We start from the raw sequence: 18,335 nt of genomic DNA, 5'->3' as shown, positions 1-18,335 counted from the left end.
CAAGGACTCAACAATGCTCTTAGTTTAAGAACCCCCCCCACACACACACACACACACACACACACGCAGTAATATGAACTTTTCTCTATTTTAAATTAAATTATTTAAAAATTAAATACACAATTAATATTAACAAATGTTACTAAAAAGTATTTGAGCACTTTGTTATAGTTTTAGCTAAATATAATTATAAATATAAATAAATAAATATGAAAACACCTTACATTTTCAGAGAGTTGAAGAAGTAGTTCTTTATGAAATGATAGATAGCAAATATTTTAACCTGTATCAAACTTTATCTTCTTTATCTTCCTAGAAGACTGATAGCATCTGATGACCCATGGTAGGAATGATTTTGCTTAATTTCAACCTAAGTATAATTTTTACTAAACAGCGTCTGTTCAAAAACTTTAGATTGTTTTAAATTTAAAAGCAAAAGCTGTGCTTAGTCTTCTTAGATCTTAAGATTCAAGCAGCTTGATTAATAACCATTAATGTATGAATCCATGATATGAAACATGTTGACAAAGTTTGTCACAAATCCATCCATCCATCCATCCATCCATCCATCATCTTCCGCTTATCCGGGGCCGGGTCGCGGGTCACAAATCTTTAAAAATACATTTTTTAAAATAAACAGAATTGTTAAATTTCATTTGTTTTAAAAAATTATTGCAAATATGAAGGTGTTTGACGCCACAACATTGTTCTTATTTAGTCAAGAAAATCCCCATACTGGTCCTCAACAAGCATTAATCATAGCTTCAGGCTATGGGGGTAATAAGGCGATTTACAGACCAAATGTTCCTCTGTGGTCAATGACACAGCATAAGTAAAGTTTGTCTTGAGTGAATTTTTAGTTTTACTCGTCTTATGTCTAAGCATGATCTTACTTTAAACTTTAAATAATAACTGGTCATATCTTATACTACTATAATATTTGACTTTTTGTGGTAGCCACGATCTAGGATTGCACGTATCAGTTGTATATGATTTCACTTTTCTTGTGTCTTCCAAACTGGCCTTTATCATTGCGGAAACATACCCTTTACTGAAAATATACTATTGGTTATCTACTCAAAAATACATAGAATTATGAAAATGTAAACATATGTGACCAGTCACGGAAAGTAGGGCACAAGTCGGTTCTGGGGCATTTTGAGTTATTCGCAGATTCTGAAAGTGTAGTCTCCAAGCTTTCCAATGATGTGTAACACATGCAAATATTTGGAGAAGTTGTGGCTATTTGAAAGTAGGCACTCAAAAAAACCTTAATAGGGAGAAAAAGACATTTTGCAGTTCTCACCTGTTCTCACCTGCTGGGAGTGACAATAGGGCTCATTTACATCTCATTTAGATAAGCCATACCCCCTGTAAAGCTCCCCCCTGTAAAGCTGCATGGTTGCAGAGCAACGACAGACCCAACGGGATGCATTGTGTAGCATTAGGACATTTTGAACAGGATTCTGTGATAACCGTGATCATTTTGGTCACTATAATCATGAAATGATTATGCAGTACAAGAATGCCACTTCATCTCTAGTTATGATCAACTATGATAAACTAAAATCAACTATAATTATATGTTTTTATAGTATAATATGCAAAGTACAATTTTCTGTAAGAAAAAAATATAGAATTCTATATATTTTTTATATTTATTCTATATTTTTCTATATTTTGTTCTTTTCTCTGACATTTAAGGATAACATAGGCCTACAAAGACTCTTTTAGGTCTAAAACAGTTTGGATAGTTGTTAATACAGCGTTCCCACAGCTTGGTTAACTTCAAATTCAAGAACCTTTCAAGGACTTTCCAGGCTTTTTTTTTTTGCATTTATTTTTGGCCATATGACAGAGGTCTGATATTCTATTTGTCATATTTCTGTTTTGCATAAAACTGAAAAATATTCGGTACATCCTATACTGTATTCTAAAATGATCTGATATTAACTTTTGCATGGATTTTATTGAAAAGAGCTTAGGCTCATGTAACCAGTCTATTTTTGTAATATTTCACGGTGTGTCTGTGAAACGCTGAGGTACCATAAAGTTTTGTGCGCGTGTGAACACCATGGCAACGTACAACACAAAGTACCTCACGCGGAAAACACTTAACGTAACGCGTAAATGCAAGTAACAAATGTAAATTAAGCATAGTCCAAGAAGTGTTGGCGAACTAACACATTATCGGACCGGAGAGAATAATATGGAATTTCTTCCAGAAAACTTCTTGCACAAAATAAATTCAAGCACTTTCAAGGACCTGTATGTATGTTTATTTTCAATCATGTCCTTGTACACAGCCCTCTTTTTCTGCAAAAGGGAAAGATGATCGTGTTGCTTCTTTACTGCTTCACACTTTCTGTCATCTGGGAGGTTTGCACTTCGTATCAGCTGCTCGTTATTGCTTTGGCACTGCCAGCAGACAGGGCCGGCTCTGTAAATCTGGGGGCCCTAAGCAGGATAATTTCGGGGCCCTGCCTTGCAGTGAATAATGGAGTATTGCACTGCAAACGAGCAACTGTATACAATCTAACACTTACATATTTCATCTGTATATCTTTTAACATGATTGCCTACAATTATTTTACTGCTTATTAAAGTACACTCACTGAAACAGTAAAAGTAAAGATTATAGATTTGCAAATTTAAGGTCAATTTGTTGTAAACAAATAAATATTAATAATTTAGCATTAACAATATATAGCTAACTTACAACATTAGCCATAGTGGTATGCGGCTCGCTATGCTCTACTGAAGCAGCAGTAGAGTCACCTCCTCCAGCTGTTGAGATTATAATATAATTAATAATAAATACAGTATGCAGAGTAGATAAAACACATTAATTTTAAATTAATATTAAAGTACAATTAGACAACATAGTGAATTATGATTATAAAACTAAATTTTTTATTGGCAAGAGGAAAATTAGCTATGTTGAAGTTGCGCACAAAACTATTCAAAAGAAAGGCAGTGGGAAATATTTACTTGTGTCATCTCTGGTGTCAGCCTCCTGAAATGTTTCTCCACGACCACCAAAATATTTAAGAATGGCTCCTCCTGAGAAAGTGACATTTAGTTTTTTACAATTATGTTAAGGGTAAATGAAAAGAAATCCAATGTTAAATTATATTATTTAATTATTGGTTGATTAACTCTTACATACTGTTCATATTTTAAACCTTCACAGCATGGACTGCATTCACTGTAAAAAAAAAAAATCAGGTGCCCAATTGAAAATTTTCTAGTGAGCGATCACATCTAAAATTTTCAGTTGGCCAAATTTAATTTCTTGAATTTTAATTGAATTAAAATGCATCAATTCACATTAATTCAATTTGGCCAACTGAAAAATTTAGATGTGATCGCTCACTAGAAAATTTTCAATTGGGGACCTGATTTTTTTTACAGTGTTCTTTACTAAAATTTACCACAAATCCATTTTGCTTTTAGGTGTCTTGTATCGATCATCATTCAAAAATGTTTCAGAGAGGACACTGTGTTTTCTTTAGGTTTAAATGGTCTGGGCGATTTAGCTTAACAATAGGCTATATAAAATATTTCATAATAGTATATAGATTAATATTTATTAATAATCTTTAATTGCCTATTCAATTAAGACCATAAGAAAAAGCTTGTATTTAACCGTTTTATTTTAAACTTCATTTTGATTTTGACTGTCAAATGATTGCTCTTTCTCTTCCTATTACTTTCTTTCTCTCGAATGTTCTTAAACTATTTTTTTATTGTAATAAGCGTCTATTGAGACAAAGATTTTTCGTTTTTATCTTTCCCAGAACTAGTGTAGGTCATGTAACGTTAACTGTTAAAAAGAAAATACATTCAAAGGAGGTGAGTCTGTCTCTACACGTTCTGTAGCCCAGAGCTGGGGCCGACGGCTGGACCATAGCGCAAGCAATGTTGATTCAGCATAATCGACGGACAGCTAACGTTATGCTGTGTTCACACCAAACGCAAATAGAGTGTCTGGAGCGAGTGATTTGATTTCAATGTTAAGTCAATGGAAAGGCGCGTTGACGCGCGTCTAGAGGTCCCGCGGCGCGGAAGGCGCTTTTCGCGTGGTGCGAATGACGCGAATTGAGCGTCTTGCGTGATAAACTGACGCTGGCGAGTGCAATCTGTAGTTAGGGGGCCCCCTAGTGGCGGCGGGGCCCTAAGCAGCCGCTTAGTTCGCTTATAGGGAGAGCCGGCTCTGCCAGCAGAGATCTGTGCGCGGCCAGCCACCAGGGTTGCCAGGTTTTCACATCAAAACCCACACAATTGCTACTCAAAACTAGCCCAAAACAGGGGGGCTTCTCCGGTAAAAAAAAAAAAATTCGCATATGGGGGTAAAATATGTGTTTTTTTGACATGGTTGCCTACTAAAATTTGCATTCCCGGGGCTAAATATCACATAATTGGGGTCGCTTCAACCCGCGGACATGAAAAACAGCGGACTTGGCAACACTGAGCACCGCTTCCCTTGGAGGGCGGGGGCAATAACAAAAGAAACAAGCCTCTGCTGCATGCTAGAATCTCCGAAAAACAAGCCGATTTCAACCTCAAAGTGTATGCTTTTAAATATACCAATACTGCTATCTAAAACACGGAGAGGCTTCTTCGTGATCTCAACTAACAGATAACACAAAAAAGCGAAAATTACCAATTTTGAAAAAAAACTCGAAAAGTTGTGCTGCCGACTTGTGTCCCTACTTTCCGTGACTGGTGACAATTATGTTGATGACATGGTTTGTCTGTGGGCCAGCATGAACAGACTTTGGAGAGAGCTGCTAGCAGGGAGAATGCCCTTTGACCCCAACAATTTTGCAGACTGTTAAAGACCCTACAAGGTAGTCATTCATTAGGGGCCAAGCACCGAAGGTGCGAAGGCACCTATTGAAACCGTTCCCGTTCTTATTATTCTTCTTCTTCATAATAATAATTTTCCCGCCATTTAGAATTTTCTGAAAAACCTACTTTTGCAAACTCGTCCTAGACGGTTGATCCGATTTGCACGAAAATTGAACCAGATCATCTTCAGACCATGCTGACAAAAAATCTTGCAAATCAAGTTGATTCGTCACATCGTTTTCGATAAACGGACAAACAAATTTTACGCAGCGGTTGCAAAAACACACATAAGGCAATATCTCTGCAACACTTTATCGTATTCAAACCAAACTTGGTACATGTCATCACAAGCATGACATGAGGCAACATGCAGTGTTTCGGCGCAGCGCCACCTACTGGTGACATGAAAAATTGCTATTTTTGCTTATAACATCTGAACTCTGTTTGTCCAAAAATCATAAAAGTGGTCTTGTTAGATTCAGTCTGATATCAAATTTTACTATATCTGCCATTTTGGCTGTCGGCCATTTTGAATTATGTGCTAAAATGCTGTATTTTATCAACGCACGAACGGATTGTTACAAAACTCGGTATGGGTCATCAGCACAATGCCCTGAAGGAGCCTGAGAAGTTTCGAAACAACACCAGCTAGTGGATAATTTTTTTTCTTTCAAATTTGGGTGAGCTTGACTTATTTTCATGGGATACACTTTTTTTGTCTCCTGAATCCTTGCCGAGTCAACAATACCAGATTTGCCAGGTTTCGGTCTATTGTTTGTGCAGCGTTGCAATTTAGCGCTCAAAAAACGTTAGCTGATATCTTCGAAACCGCTAGTCCGATCGAGACGAAACCAGCATCAGAAGTTCGAAAACACAGGTCGATAGCTTAAATGTTAATGCCCAAATGTCAAAATATTGATAGTAAGGGGGAGTAAAATCCAATCAAAGTCAGGTGACAAGATATTTTCACCAAAATTGAAACACACATGTATGGGCTCCCTCCGAGGACACATAAAAAATTGTAGGATTGTGCCTCTTGGTGGCGCTATAATAGAACAAAACATGAAATTTCCATTGACTACAATGCAGTATTATGATATAAAATGCTATACTTTACAAATGCCGTATATCATTATCATATATGCCGTGTATCATTACGAAACTTGGTTTGTGCCATCAGCACCATGCCTTTAAGGTACGTAAAAGGTTTCAAAACAGCACCGCCATGTGGCCCATACTTATAATGAAAAGGCCTCTTGAGGCTATATCTCTGCAATGACATATTGACACTATATTGACACCCTGCTTTGATATATTGACACCAAACTTTGCATGTCATCGTTCCCTTATTCTGACCACACCATATCAATTTTGTAACTATGCCACCTATTGGTTGAAAGTGATAAATCATTAAATCATTATTATTGACTGTATTTATCATTTTACAGCTATTTTGCCTAAAATCACCTTAATAGGTCTTTAATTGCTCATTGCTGCAGTTGATCTGACATTGCCAGCCATTTTGGCATGTCTTGTCTTCTTCTTTGCGCTTGGCCCCGATAATGGCTGCTTGCAGCTATATATAGGGGCCAAGCACCGAAGGTTCCCATATTTTTTTCTTCCGCCATGGGAGTCTATGGCAGCCCATAGAACCGTGTGGTAAAAAGTTGTGAAATTTGGCACACTAATAGAGGACAGTCTGATCTGTCACCATAGCAACTTTGGTGTCTCTATCTCAATCCCTCTAGCGCCACCACCTGTCCAAATGAGTATTTTCACGAGACTCATCTCCTTAGACTCCTGATAAAATAAGCAATGAAAGGGTCCTCACACCCGTGCCAGCACTAGAGTATGTGAGCGCAGTGGAGTGGCAGCAATTTCCCCTCCACGCTCTAAGCATTCAATAATCACTCCGCTCCGGGTTCACCATTTCCCACTCCCAGCTGATATCAGAAACACTGCTCCTTCGCTCTGAGGAAATTTGCGGCTAAACAGTAGTCTATTTAAAGGTCCCATGGCATGGCATTTTTCTATTATTTTATAATGTTTCCTGAGGTGTACTTATATTGTTAGTATGATTTTTACATCAAAAAATGTCAATTTAGAAATAAAAGGCATTTTTTCTATACTGTTATTACCCCTCTTGCTGAATGCCCTGTTTCAAGCAGTGTGTCTGTTGTGAGACTTCAGTGAAAACGCCCACTGTTGTGATTGGCTGACATCTTTGCATTTTAAATGAGTGTTAGATTAAGTTGCGGAGGGGGCGTGGTTTAGCGAGTCACTGCACGCACTGCTTGCATGAGAGAGAGACTGAGCACTTGTGAACCACAGAGAGCTGGAGGAAGTTTTATTGTACTGAGTTGTTGAGAGCGCTGTGCTGTTAGCGCAAGCTTATTTGTATCGAGAGTTCTGAATAAACAGTCCCAGTCACGTCAACTCTGTCTTCTTCCACCTTATTCTACAAACTTTGTAACACATATAATGTACCATTACAGCTGTCGAGATGAACGAATTGTCAAAGTGTGGATTATAGCATTATTTTATGATCTATTCCCATCACATGAAATGCTGCAGTGATGAGCATTGAGTACACATGCAGTCTGTTGATCGTGTGAATGCCGTGATCTCGTCATTGCAACGCGTTTTCTCTCACAAAATGCTTTGACCACAACTAACAGCACACACGACGTCGAGATGAATACAGTAAGAGCTTCGCTGTGCTGCATAACAGCATCATTCATTATAACGGCAGTTTGGGCAAGTGTGCAGACACACTCGCGACGTGTGATTGACAGCTCTGGACATTATAAAGTGTGTTCTCTGATCGCTCTCTGTAGTTTAATCACTTAAAAAAATTATTTGTTTCATGCTACTAACAGAAACGATTGTTTTAGTCACTGGCTTGATTCACTGATGCATTACACTTAGGGCATCAAGACGGCAATCATTAAATGATCTAGAAAGAAAGTCTGAGTGAACTTGAATGATTAGCTACACATCAGAAATCACTGATCACCGATCAAGCATTAATGTACACTGTTACTCACTGTTTGTCGCGGTGCTGTCGAATCCATATCGTAAAGTCTGTATGTAAAGATACATAGAAGATAGAACATAGAAGATGGCGCCTGTGATTCAGTCGGCATGCCGTCGGTCTTTGTTTGTTTTCTATGTTGTAATCCTGCTCTTTGCATTTCGGGTGCAGAGGGCCAGCTCTCTCCGAGTGTATTTAAGTCTCCGGGAGTCGGCGGTGGATGTTTGCGGAGGCTATACGGGTGGTAAATGGTCTTGTAATCCTCTATTATCTGAACGCGCATCGGTCTGCCTATGCGGATTGTCGGAGCTCTGTCGCAACAGAAGGAAACGGAGGAGGAGACGAGGCAAGCGCGCTGGTGTGGCTGTGACACGGAGACTGGAGCGTGCGATTGCACGTGCTTCAGCGGCTCGTCTGAACTTATCTTCGAGCTCAGCGGCTGACTTCATCGACCCATCTCGCTGGGGTTTATCTTCGTGCTATCGGGATGTAAGGTACTCTTACCTGGTTGTGGTTTCTCCGCGTCGCTGGGTGTGGTCAATGGGGATCGAAGACTCGCAGCAGCGTTTCGGGAAAAGAGGGGTTAACCCTGTGAATCTTCGCTCCCTGGAATATGTGCCAATCTTACATAAACTAAGTGAGCCGGCCACAGGTTCAATTACTAAGATAGCCCTTTTGAACACACGATCTATAAATAACAAAACATTTTTAATTAATGATTTTATCACTTCACGCGGTTTGGATTTTTTCTTATTGACTGAAACCTGGCTTAATGACTGTAATCGTGGTTCTCTCGTTGAAGCTTCACCTAGAGACTATAACGCTTTCAACTCTCCAAGGACTGGGGGGCGGGGAGGGGGGATTGCAACAATTTTTAAGAATTCTTTTAAATGTAGGCTGGTAACAGTTGACAAGTATGTTAGTTTTGAAGTACAAGTGTTTAAAGTCGCCCTGGTAAAACCCGTTATGTTTGCATTAATATATAGACCTCCCAGCTTTAACAGGGAGTTTATAAGGGAGTTTTCGGAGTTCTTATCCTTCATGACTACTTGTGGTGACAGCCTTGTTATATTGGGCGATTTTAATATTCATATTTGTTGCCCTGAGAAGCCCTTAGTTCAGGATTTCCTGTCACTGTTGGATTCCTTCAACCTGACGCAGTCGGTGGCTGGTGCAACACATAAACAGGGGCACACTCTTGATTTGGTATTGCCCTGGGGTGTCCCGGTGGGTGATCTGTCTATAGAGAATCTGGGATTATCAGATCACTTTGTTATTTCGTTTAATGTCACTATCGCTAGGCGGCTAGCGGGGCCAGGGGTAGTTGGTCGTTGTGCCCGGGCCATAAATGCTGCTTCTGTTTCTAAGTTTTCAGAGCAGTACAATACTCACATGCTAGCAAACAAGCTCATTTCTCCAAATCAGAGTGTAGAAGAGCGTGTCGTAGATTTTAATACGGGGTGCAACCATATATTGGATTGTATCGCCCCCTGGAGACAGGTAAAAGCAAAAAATATATCCCAGCCATGGCTTACTGATGAGAGTCGTTTGTTGAGGCAAAAATGGAGGCAGGCAGAGAGGAAATGGTTGAAAGACAGACTGCAGGTCTCGTTCGAGATTTTAAGAGAGCGTATGTTGTCTTATCAGCAGTTTGTAAAAGCGGCTAAGGCGAAACATTTTTCGGATTTAATCTCAAAAAACCAGCATAGCCCAAAAATTTTATTCCGTGTGATTAATTCTGTTATGAGTCCTGCCAGTCACAATGTTTTTGAGCATACAGGGAGAGCCTGTGAAAAGTTTGTGCAGTTTTTTATGGACAAAATCACAGCTATCAGAGCCGGCATCTCTAATTCTGTCAGTGTTCAAAGCAGCCTGGAACTACCATTCAATTCGGGCGCTGGGGGTCAGTTGACCACATTTGAGCCGGTCTCTTCATCTGAGTTGCTGGATATCATCCGACATCTGAAGCCAGCTTTCTGCACGTTGGACATTCTACCGCCCCGACTGTTAATTCAGGTGTGGGACGTGGTGGGGCCCACTATTACAGTTTTAGTAAATCAGAGTCTTACGGAGGGGCAAGTGCCATCTTATTTCAAGCACGCTCTTGTAGTTCCGCTTTTAAAGAAAACGAGTTTAGACCCCTCTGTATTAAACAACTACAGACCAATTTCTAAGGTACCTTTTTTATCCAAAATGCTAGAGAAGGTGATACTTAAGCAACTCTCTTTATTTTTAAATAAAAATAATATCTTTGATACTTTTCAGTCAGGTTTTAGATCGCAACATAGTACAGAAACCGCCCTTCTTAGGGTGTCCAACGACTTGCTTTTATCTGTAGACTCAGGGAATTGCACAGCGCTAGTTCTGCTGGACCTTAGTGCAGCCTTCAATACAGTGGACCACAGGGTTCTCCTGGAACGATTGAGTAAGTGGGTGGGTATTGGGGGATCGGTGTTAGCCTGGTTCGACTCCTATTTACAGGGGAGAACCGGTGCGGTGGAAATAGGGACTTCTATCTCTTCCGCTCACCCCGTTGTGTGTGGGGTTCCTCAAGGCTCATGCCTCGGCCCCGTCCTGTTCTCATTATATATGCTCCCACTGGGTTTAATCTGTCAGAGACATGGAGTAGCTTACCACTGTTATGCTGATGACACCCAGTTGTATTTTCCTTTGAACTCTGAGGGCAATTCTAATGGGTCTGCTCTCTTCAAATGCCTGGATGAGATAAAGCAGTGGATGGCAGACAGTTTCCTTCAGCTCAATGAGTCTAAATTCGAAGTGGTGGTGTTCGGCCCACCGAAGCTAGCTAAACAGCTCTCTGAGGATCTGGGCATCCTAGCTTCGAATGTTAAGACTCAAGTCAGACACCTTGGAGTGATCTTCGACGCCGAATTAAAATTTGATAAACAGATTAATGCGGTGGTGAAGGGTAGCTTTTTTCAGCTCAGAGGTATTGCCAGATTGAAAGGCTTCCTGTCCTCCAAAGACATGGAAACTGTTATCCATGCCTTTATCTCATCCAGATTAGATTACTGCAATTCTTTGTACATGGGGGTGTCTAAAAAGTCCATGGCACGTCTGCAGCTAGTGCAGAATGCAGCGGCCAGATTGCTGACTGGAACCAGAAAACATTTAAGTATCTCTCCAGTACTGGCGTCTTTGCACTGGCTCCCTGTGGAGTACAGGGTCCAATACAAGGTCCTTTTAACGGTTTTTAAAGGCTTACATGGACAAGCCCCTGTTTACATCTCAGAGTTATTACAGCATCATTATACCCCCAGAACACTAAGATCATCGCAAAGCTTATTGTTAAAGGCTCCGAAATCTCGCCTGAAAACAAAGGGAGATCGAGCCTTCTCGGTGGCGGCACCGAGGCTTTGGAATGGTCTCCCGGTTTACATCAAGTCCTGTGACTCCATCGATGGTTTTAAGTCTATGTTAAAGACACATTTATTTTCAGTTGCTTTCAACTGTCCTTAGTTTTATGTGGTTGAATGATTTGTGTCTATGGATGTCTGTTTTTACTACTGTACTGTGGAATCTGTAAAGCACTTTGGTCAACTTGTGTTGTTTTAAATGTGCTGTATAAATAAATTTTTGATTGATTGATTGATGTAAAGCCTGTGCTGACATAAACTGAATCCATTTTCTCAGAGTGCTCTGGGCGGGCAAAACAGAGGAAGGGGAGGTAACCTTTCCTGGTATGATGTCATAACAGGAAAATTCAAGATCAGCTTGTCTGAGCTGTCATCTTCTTAAAGGCAGAGAAAGACAGCCAGAACTAGGTTTACACCCATCAACATTTCTAGCCACTTATATAGTGGCCATATACAGGCTAGGGGAACTCATATTAAAGTCCCAGTGAACCGAAAGTTGCAACTGATTTTATTTCAGTGCTGTGACGTATTTCCAAGCGGAATATTGAATAGAGGGCAGGGTTTCACTTCAGCGCTCCTCCTCTCCATCTCACGCTCATAGCAGACTAACGGTTGGAGGGGAGTGGTTAAGGATATTCAAACCCAAGCCGTCGCATAGTCGTCAGCTGAAAGGGAATGCCATTCAAGACCGAAGGTTACTTTTCAGATTTTGATTAAAGATCACTCTAAGACCTGTAATGTGGGCTAACAAAGTAAATAAGATCGATTTTGATTTCATGAGGATTTTAATGTTAAAAAAACTCATAAAATGACATTTTCATGCCATGGGACCTTTAAGTAAGCTCTGAAATGTCACTAAAGTTTGCTTTATAACATACATTAAATGAAAAAATAAATATATAAGAGGCGATAGTTTCAATGTGGTTTATTGGAACATATTGTGCAAACTTTTTTCTATGACATGCCAAGCTCATTAGGCTTTATCAGCTTTAAAAGTTAAATATCATTTCTGCTTTTTGCAGTGCAAACTTAGAAGAGAAAAATGAAAATAGTTCTACGTTTTCATCCGTTAGTTTATCTACGGGTCACAATACATTACAGATTTCTGATCATTCAAAATCAGATCCAGATAAGCAGATAAGCACTGTAAGACTACATTTAATTGAATGCATTAGAGAGAATGCTTGTGTGTGAGAATAAGTGCTACCTGTTTAAAATGTGCTTTCACCCGATCATATTCAGTATGTAGAAGGTACAAAAAAAATTCCTTGAACTATAACATCCCGCTCATGTCCGTCGTCGTCATCATAACCTTTACATTCTTTCTGATTTGAATGATCCATCTGTATCAAGCTAGTCAGTCCTGCTGCTGGCCGTCGTGATGCCCTAAAAGCAATTACTTTATGATGCCCGCGGTGCCGAGAGCATTTTCTTGTGGTGCCCCCATTTTTCACGTGTTTTTTCATTTAAATGTTAATAACTCCAAAACAAAATGAGATATTTTCATCAAAATTGACACACACATGTATGGGCTCACTCCGAGAACATACAAAAAAATTGTGCCTGTTGGTGGAGCTATAATAGAACAAAACATGAAATTCCCATAGACTACAATGCATTTTTCAGCATTTTTGCCTAAAATCATCTCATTACTGCTGTTTATCTGACACTCCCAGCCATTTTGGCATGTCTTGTCTTCTTATTTGCGCTTGCACTCTCTATTTCTTCTTCTTCTTCTTCTTCTTCTTCTTCCGCCAAGAAGTCTATGGCAGCCCATAGAACCATATGGTAAAAAGTTGTGAAATTTGGCACACTAATAGAGGATAGTCTGAAATGTCTCCATAGCAAATTTGGAGTGTCTAAATCAATCTCTCTAGCGCCACCAAGAGTCCAAAATTTGACTCATGTTTATGCTAATAACTTTTGAACCATAAGGGCTAGAAACAAAATTATTTTTTTCCTCTGATTTATTAGATCAAGACGATTCGATTGCATATGACATAATTTTTTGCGTCATGAATATTTTCCCGCCATTTTCAATTAACCGAAAAACCTACTTTTGCGAACTCGTCCTAGACGGTTCATCCGATTTGCACGAAAATTGAACCAGATCATCTTCAGACCATGCTGACAAAAAATCTTGCAAAGCAAGTTGATTCGTCAAATTCTTTTCGTGAAACGCGCGAACAAATTTTACGTAACGTTTGCAAAAAAACACACTTAAGGCAATATCTCTGCAATGCTTTATCGTATTCAAACCAAACTTGGTACATGTCATCAAAAGCATGACTTGAGGCAACATGCAGCGTTTCGGAGCAGCACCACCTACTGGTCAAGAGATACGAAAAATTGCTATTTTTGCTTATAACTTCTGAACCGTTTGTCTCGTTAGATTCAGGACGTCATGTCGAGTCGTCTGATATCCAGTTTTACCATATCGGCCATTTTGGATGTCGGCCATTTTGAATTATGTGCTAAAATGCTGTATTTTATGAACGCATGAACGGATTGTTACGAAACTCGGTTTGGGTCATCAGCACGATGCCCTGAAGGAGCCTGAGAAGTTTCGAAACAGCGGCACCTAGTGAGGAATTTTTTTTTTCAAATGCTTATAACTTTGGGTGAGATTGACTTATTTTCATGGGAGTAACTTTTTTTGTCTCCTGAATCCTCGGTGAGTCCAACGATACCAGACTTGGTAGGTTTTGGCGTATGGTTTGTGCAGCGTTGTAATTTAGCGCTTTAAAAACATTAGCTGATATCTTCGAAACCGCTAGTCAGATCGAGACGAAACCAGCGTCAGGAGTTTGAAAACATAGGTCGATAGCTATATGTTTAAACTCAAATGTCAAAATAATTGGGTGTAAAATCCAATCAAAGTCAGGTGTCAGTCATTTTTCAAGTGTTTTTTCATATAAATGTCTATAACTCCAAAACGAAATGAGATATTTTCACCAAAATTGACACAGACATGTATGGGCTCACTCTGAGGACACATAAAAAATGGTAGGATTGTACCACTATAATGGAACAAAACATGAAATTTCCATAGACTACAATGCAGTATTATGATATAAAATGCTATGCTTTACAAATGAATTGGTGTATCATTACGAAACTTGGTATGTGACATCAGCACCATGCCTTTAAGCTACTTAAAAGGTTTCAAAACAGCACCGCCATGTGGACCATACTTATAATGAAAAGGCCTCTTGAGGCTATATCTCTACAATGACATTGACACTTTATTGACACCCTGCTTTGATATATTGACACCAAACTTTGCATGTGTCATTGTTCACTTATTCTGACCACACCACATCAATTTCGTAACTGTGCCACCTATTGGTTGAAAGTTATAAATCATTAAATCATTAGTATTGACTGTATTTATCATTTTACAGCTATTTTGCCTAAAATCACCTTAATAGGTCTTTAATTGCTCATTGCTGCAGTTGATCTGACACTGCCAGCCATTTTGGCATGTCTTGTCTTCTTCTTTGCGCTTGGCCCCGGTATTGCTGCTCGCAGCTATATTTTCAATTGTTATTCACAAAACATATTTCAACTGAGTGAATCTCTAACATTTAAAAATGGGTTTTAAAATCTTACAATTAATTTTTAAGATGGTACATGTCTCATGGATCTATATGATTCTACTTTTCTTACTTCTACAAAGTATAATTAATTCCTAGTAAATATAAAGGAAAAATATGATAACACACAAGAATAATGTTGGTAATATGTTTTCTGCAATGCTACTCCAAACAGTTCCTCACACCACTGTAAGATACACTACATTGGTAAGATATTTTCCGCAAAATCAAACACTGTATTACACAATGGCATTCATTGGTACTTTTGGTTTTATAAAATGTAGCCTACTCATCTTATATCTGCAACATTCCATGCTACTTTTATCAGCCAGATAAATATGTTAATGCGTTATGAAACAAGAGAATAATGCTACCAAATATATTTGACACATTTTATTTTAAAATGCAACTAAATCAGATTTTTTTTTTTTTCAATGACAAACTAGACACATATTATTTTCCCTGGTGTGTTGGAATAGGTCTTTTTTTCCAGGTATGTTACAATCATGCAGTACAAGAATTCAGATGAAACTACTTACCAAACAAAGTATGTTTCAACATGTTATATGTTATGCAATATTTGAACACTAGTATCACGCTTTCATAACATTTTTAATAGACTTTTTACTAATGCGTTATGCATCAGATTCCAGCTAGCTTTCAGCTAAGTTTGTTTTAGCCTTTTTATTATTATTGACTTTTTATTTAGTTGTCCTTTATTACTTTTGGCTCAAATAAATAGACATTGATTGAAGCTTATTGTAATAGCTTTTTCCCTTCAGATAAAATCGAAACATGTTCTTTGTAGGAATTATGTGTGCACAAAACTCGGGTGTAAACTCAAGAGGCCTAGAGTAACTAAAAAAGCAATGACATTGTTTAAGAAAATGTGTCAACTTTATTGTGATAGGCATTTTTCCCCCATTGCCTATTCTTAGTCGTATTATCAAGATTACTGTGCACATTTTATTTGTCAGTCTGTATATGTTTTTAGGTAAAGATTCCTATCTGGTTGTTGTCAGTGCAAGTTCGTGCAAATTATCACATGTATGATGAATAAGGACCTATCATTTTAAGCATCTTTTTAAATGTATGACTAAACTTTTTGGTTTTCTTATGACAAACCTACATTTCAAATGATTTACCTCCGTCGTTTGACACCTTTTGTTGGTTTTGTTGGACTTTTGTTTGTTTTTAGCAAATATTCTTCCTTGAGAGCCATCAACGTTATAGGAATAAATGAAAATTAAGAAATTACGTGATATTCTTTCTATTTGAGAGTGTTTGACTAAACTGATATTTCTTTTAGCGTCAGGTTCCATCCATCCATTTACAGTGTGGAATCACATGAACCATCAACTTGAAAAGTAAGTGTAACGGAGTATGTAGGTTCAGGGAAGAAGGAGACGGGAACCGGCGAACATTCAACAGACTTTAATCAAATAAATGAACACAAAAGGAAAGTAAAAGCGACAGCCCCTATTTTCTGTTCATTTAAAATTGCTTGTCTTTAGATTTTATTTTCATTCCACACATTCTTTTCATTTCATATTGCTTTTCTTTTACAGTTTTTCTTTTCTTTTCATTTCACACAACTTTTCTTTACTCTTTTAGTGAGTTATTGTACACATTTGTTGCAGACTTTGCATTTTTTAAGACTGTTTTGGAAGGAGTGTATTTGTGGGCTGGGCCAGAGTGGTTCATTTTACATGAGAGTAGAGCACAAACAGTTCTGTTGTCTAATGTCATCCTATTCTCTGTAACAATGTTTCGTACCATGCTAAATACCCTTTCTGAACTTGCATTGCTATGGGCAGGGCTCGAGACATGAACGCTTGTACGCCGGGACAAGTGGATTTTTTGAAGGGGCAAGTGAAAAATAATTTTACTTGCCCAACAGAGAAGTATCCTGAGTAAAATGTCAAAACAAAAAAAAAACCAGGGAATCACCAAAGTGCAGTAATGATTCTGCATTCAGTTAGTGTAAGTGGCGATCGATAGTGGATAATAATATAAAACGAACTGACAACAATGTTGAGTGGTTGAGGCTCGCGCAGCCTCTCGAAGAGAAAATCGAAAACAAATGAGCGGCGCTCACACACAGAAACTCAGTTAACATACACGGTTAAAATGGTGTAGTTATTATATTTATAACATATGATACAGTTAAGCAACATTACACTAACAAGAGTGTTGTTTTCCAGAATACCATCACGACTGGAAATGACACTGATTTCATACGCCAGTTCCATAAACAATTAATTAACATTAAGTCACTTACATTTTATAATTAAATTCGCTGTCCCATTGATCACGGTATTTACACGAGGGTTTTTTTTTTGTCTGTTTTGGCAGGAGAGCCTTAATCCGTCTCTATCGTTACGTCCATCATCATCCGTCTCTGTTTTGTTTTTTTCCCGCGTTGTCACTCGTCATCTGACCTCAGTCACACACTAGCCTCGCGACAACTGGCACCTATACTGTAGGCTACTGCAGATGCCAGTTATCGCGAGGCTAGTTACAGAGCTCAGATTGGAAATGTTTTTGTTTTTTTACTCCGGTATTATTGTTTTTTAATAACGCAGGTTAAAATACGGGAGATTTACAGGAAAATACTAATACGGGAGGACGGCGGGAAAGAAGGGTAAAATACGGGACTTTCCCGGCCAAAACGGGATACTTGACAGGTATGGCGTTCTGGAAAAGTCCAGAACGGCCGTCTGCAAAAAAAAAAAAGTCTAATAACGCAATATGAACAGCCAACAGCAGGGGCACTACTACGATCACTTATATGCTGATATGTGCAAAAAAAACCTACTCGTTTTAACCGAATTTGCACGGGTGTCACGGCTCGGTGCATGAATTTACACGGAGAATACACGATATAAAAATAAATAAAACTTGCGCGAAAATTAATGTAATGCGGAACTACTGTTAGAGAGAGACGTGATGTGTGTGTGTGTGTGTGTGTGTGTGTGAGAGAGAGGTGCGGGCGCGATGCCGCGATCGAACAGTGGAAACATAAAAACAATACATACTTCATTTTGTCATTCAAACTGCAAAGTGTTGCTTATATTTGTGTACACTCGCAATAAAACAAAACATTGTGCTTTTGTCAAACTGTAACCTACAACTGTCATCTAACCAAAATCTCTCTCTCTCTCTCTCTCTCTCTTTCTCTCTCTCTCACACACACACACACACACACACACACACACACACACACACACACACACACACACACACACACACGTGTATCTAACCCCATATAAACCCATCTGTGGGTGTCATCTTTTGGACATTCATTATCGTATAGCATTGGTTTTCATTTCTTTCATTCACTTTGTTGTATATGAGAGGTTGTTGTGAGCTCACATTTTCTGGTGGAATGAAGACTAAGGGATTGAATTAAACGGGAAAACATCAGGCATGCATTGCTACCACTGTAAACATGCTAACATACAAGGAAGGGGC

At 38.8% G+C, this 18,335-nt stretch overlaps 1 protein-coding gene across 4 annotated transcripts in view; it reads right to left on the bottom strand.

Annotated features, from left to right (window-relative positions):
• plxdc1 (plexin domain containing 1) overlaps positions 1 to 18,335 on the bottom strand; it is a 582,117-nt gene that overhangs the window by 67,335 nt on the left and 496,447 nt on the right. For 2 of the 4 annotated variants that reach the window (XM_079846240.1, XM_079846242.1), the window contains one exon: positions 2,992 to 3,063. The exons of the other annotated variants lie outside the window; for them this stretch is intronic. In XM_079846240.1, the coding sequence (XP_079702366.1) occupies positions 2,992 to 3,063 (72 nt within the window). The remainder of the gene's footprint in view (positions 1 to 2,991; positions 3,064 to 18,335) is intronic. 4 annotated transcript variants of the gene reach the window in all.

Source organism: Gobio gobio, assembly GCF_949357685.1.
Source record: "Gobio gobio genome assembly, chromosome: 20".
In the NCBI taxonomy this organism is placed as follows: Eukaryota; Metazoa; Chordata; class Actinopteri; order Cypriniformes; family Gobionidae; genus Gobio; species Gobio gobio.
This window is presented reverse-complemented; position numbering and strand designations above follow the sequence as displayed.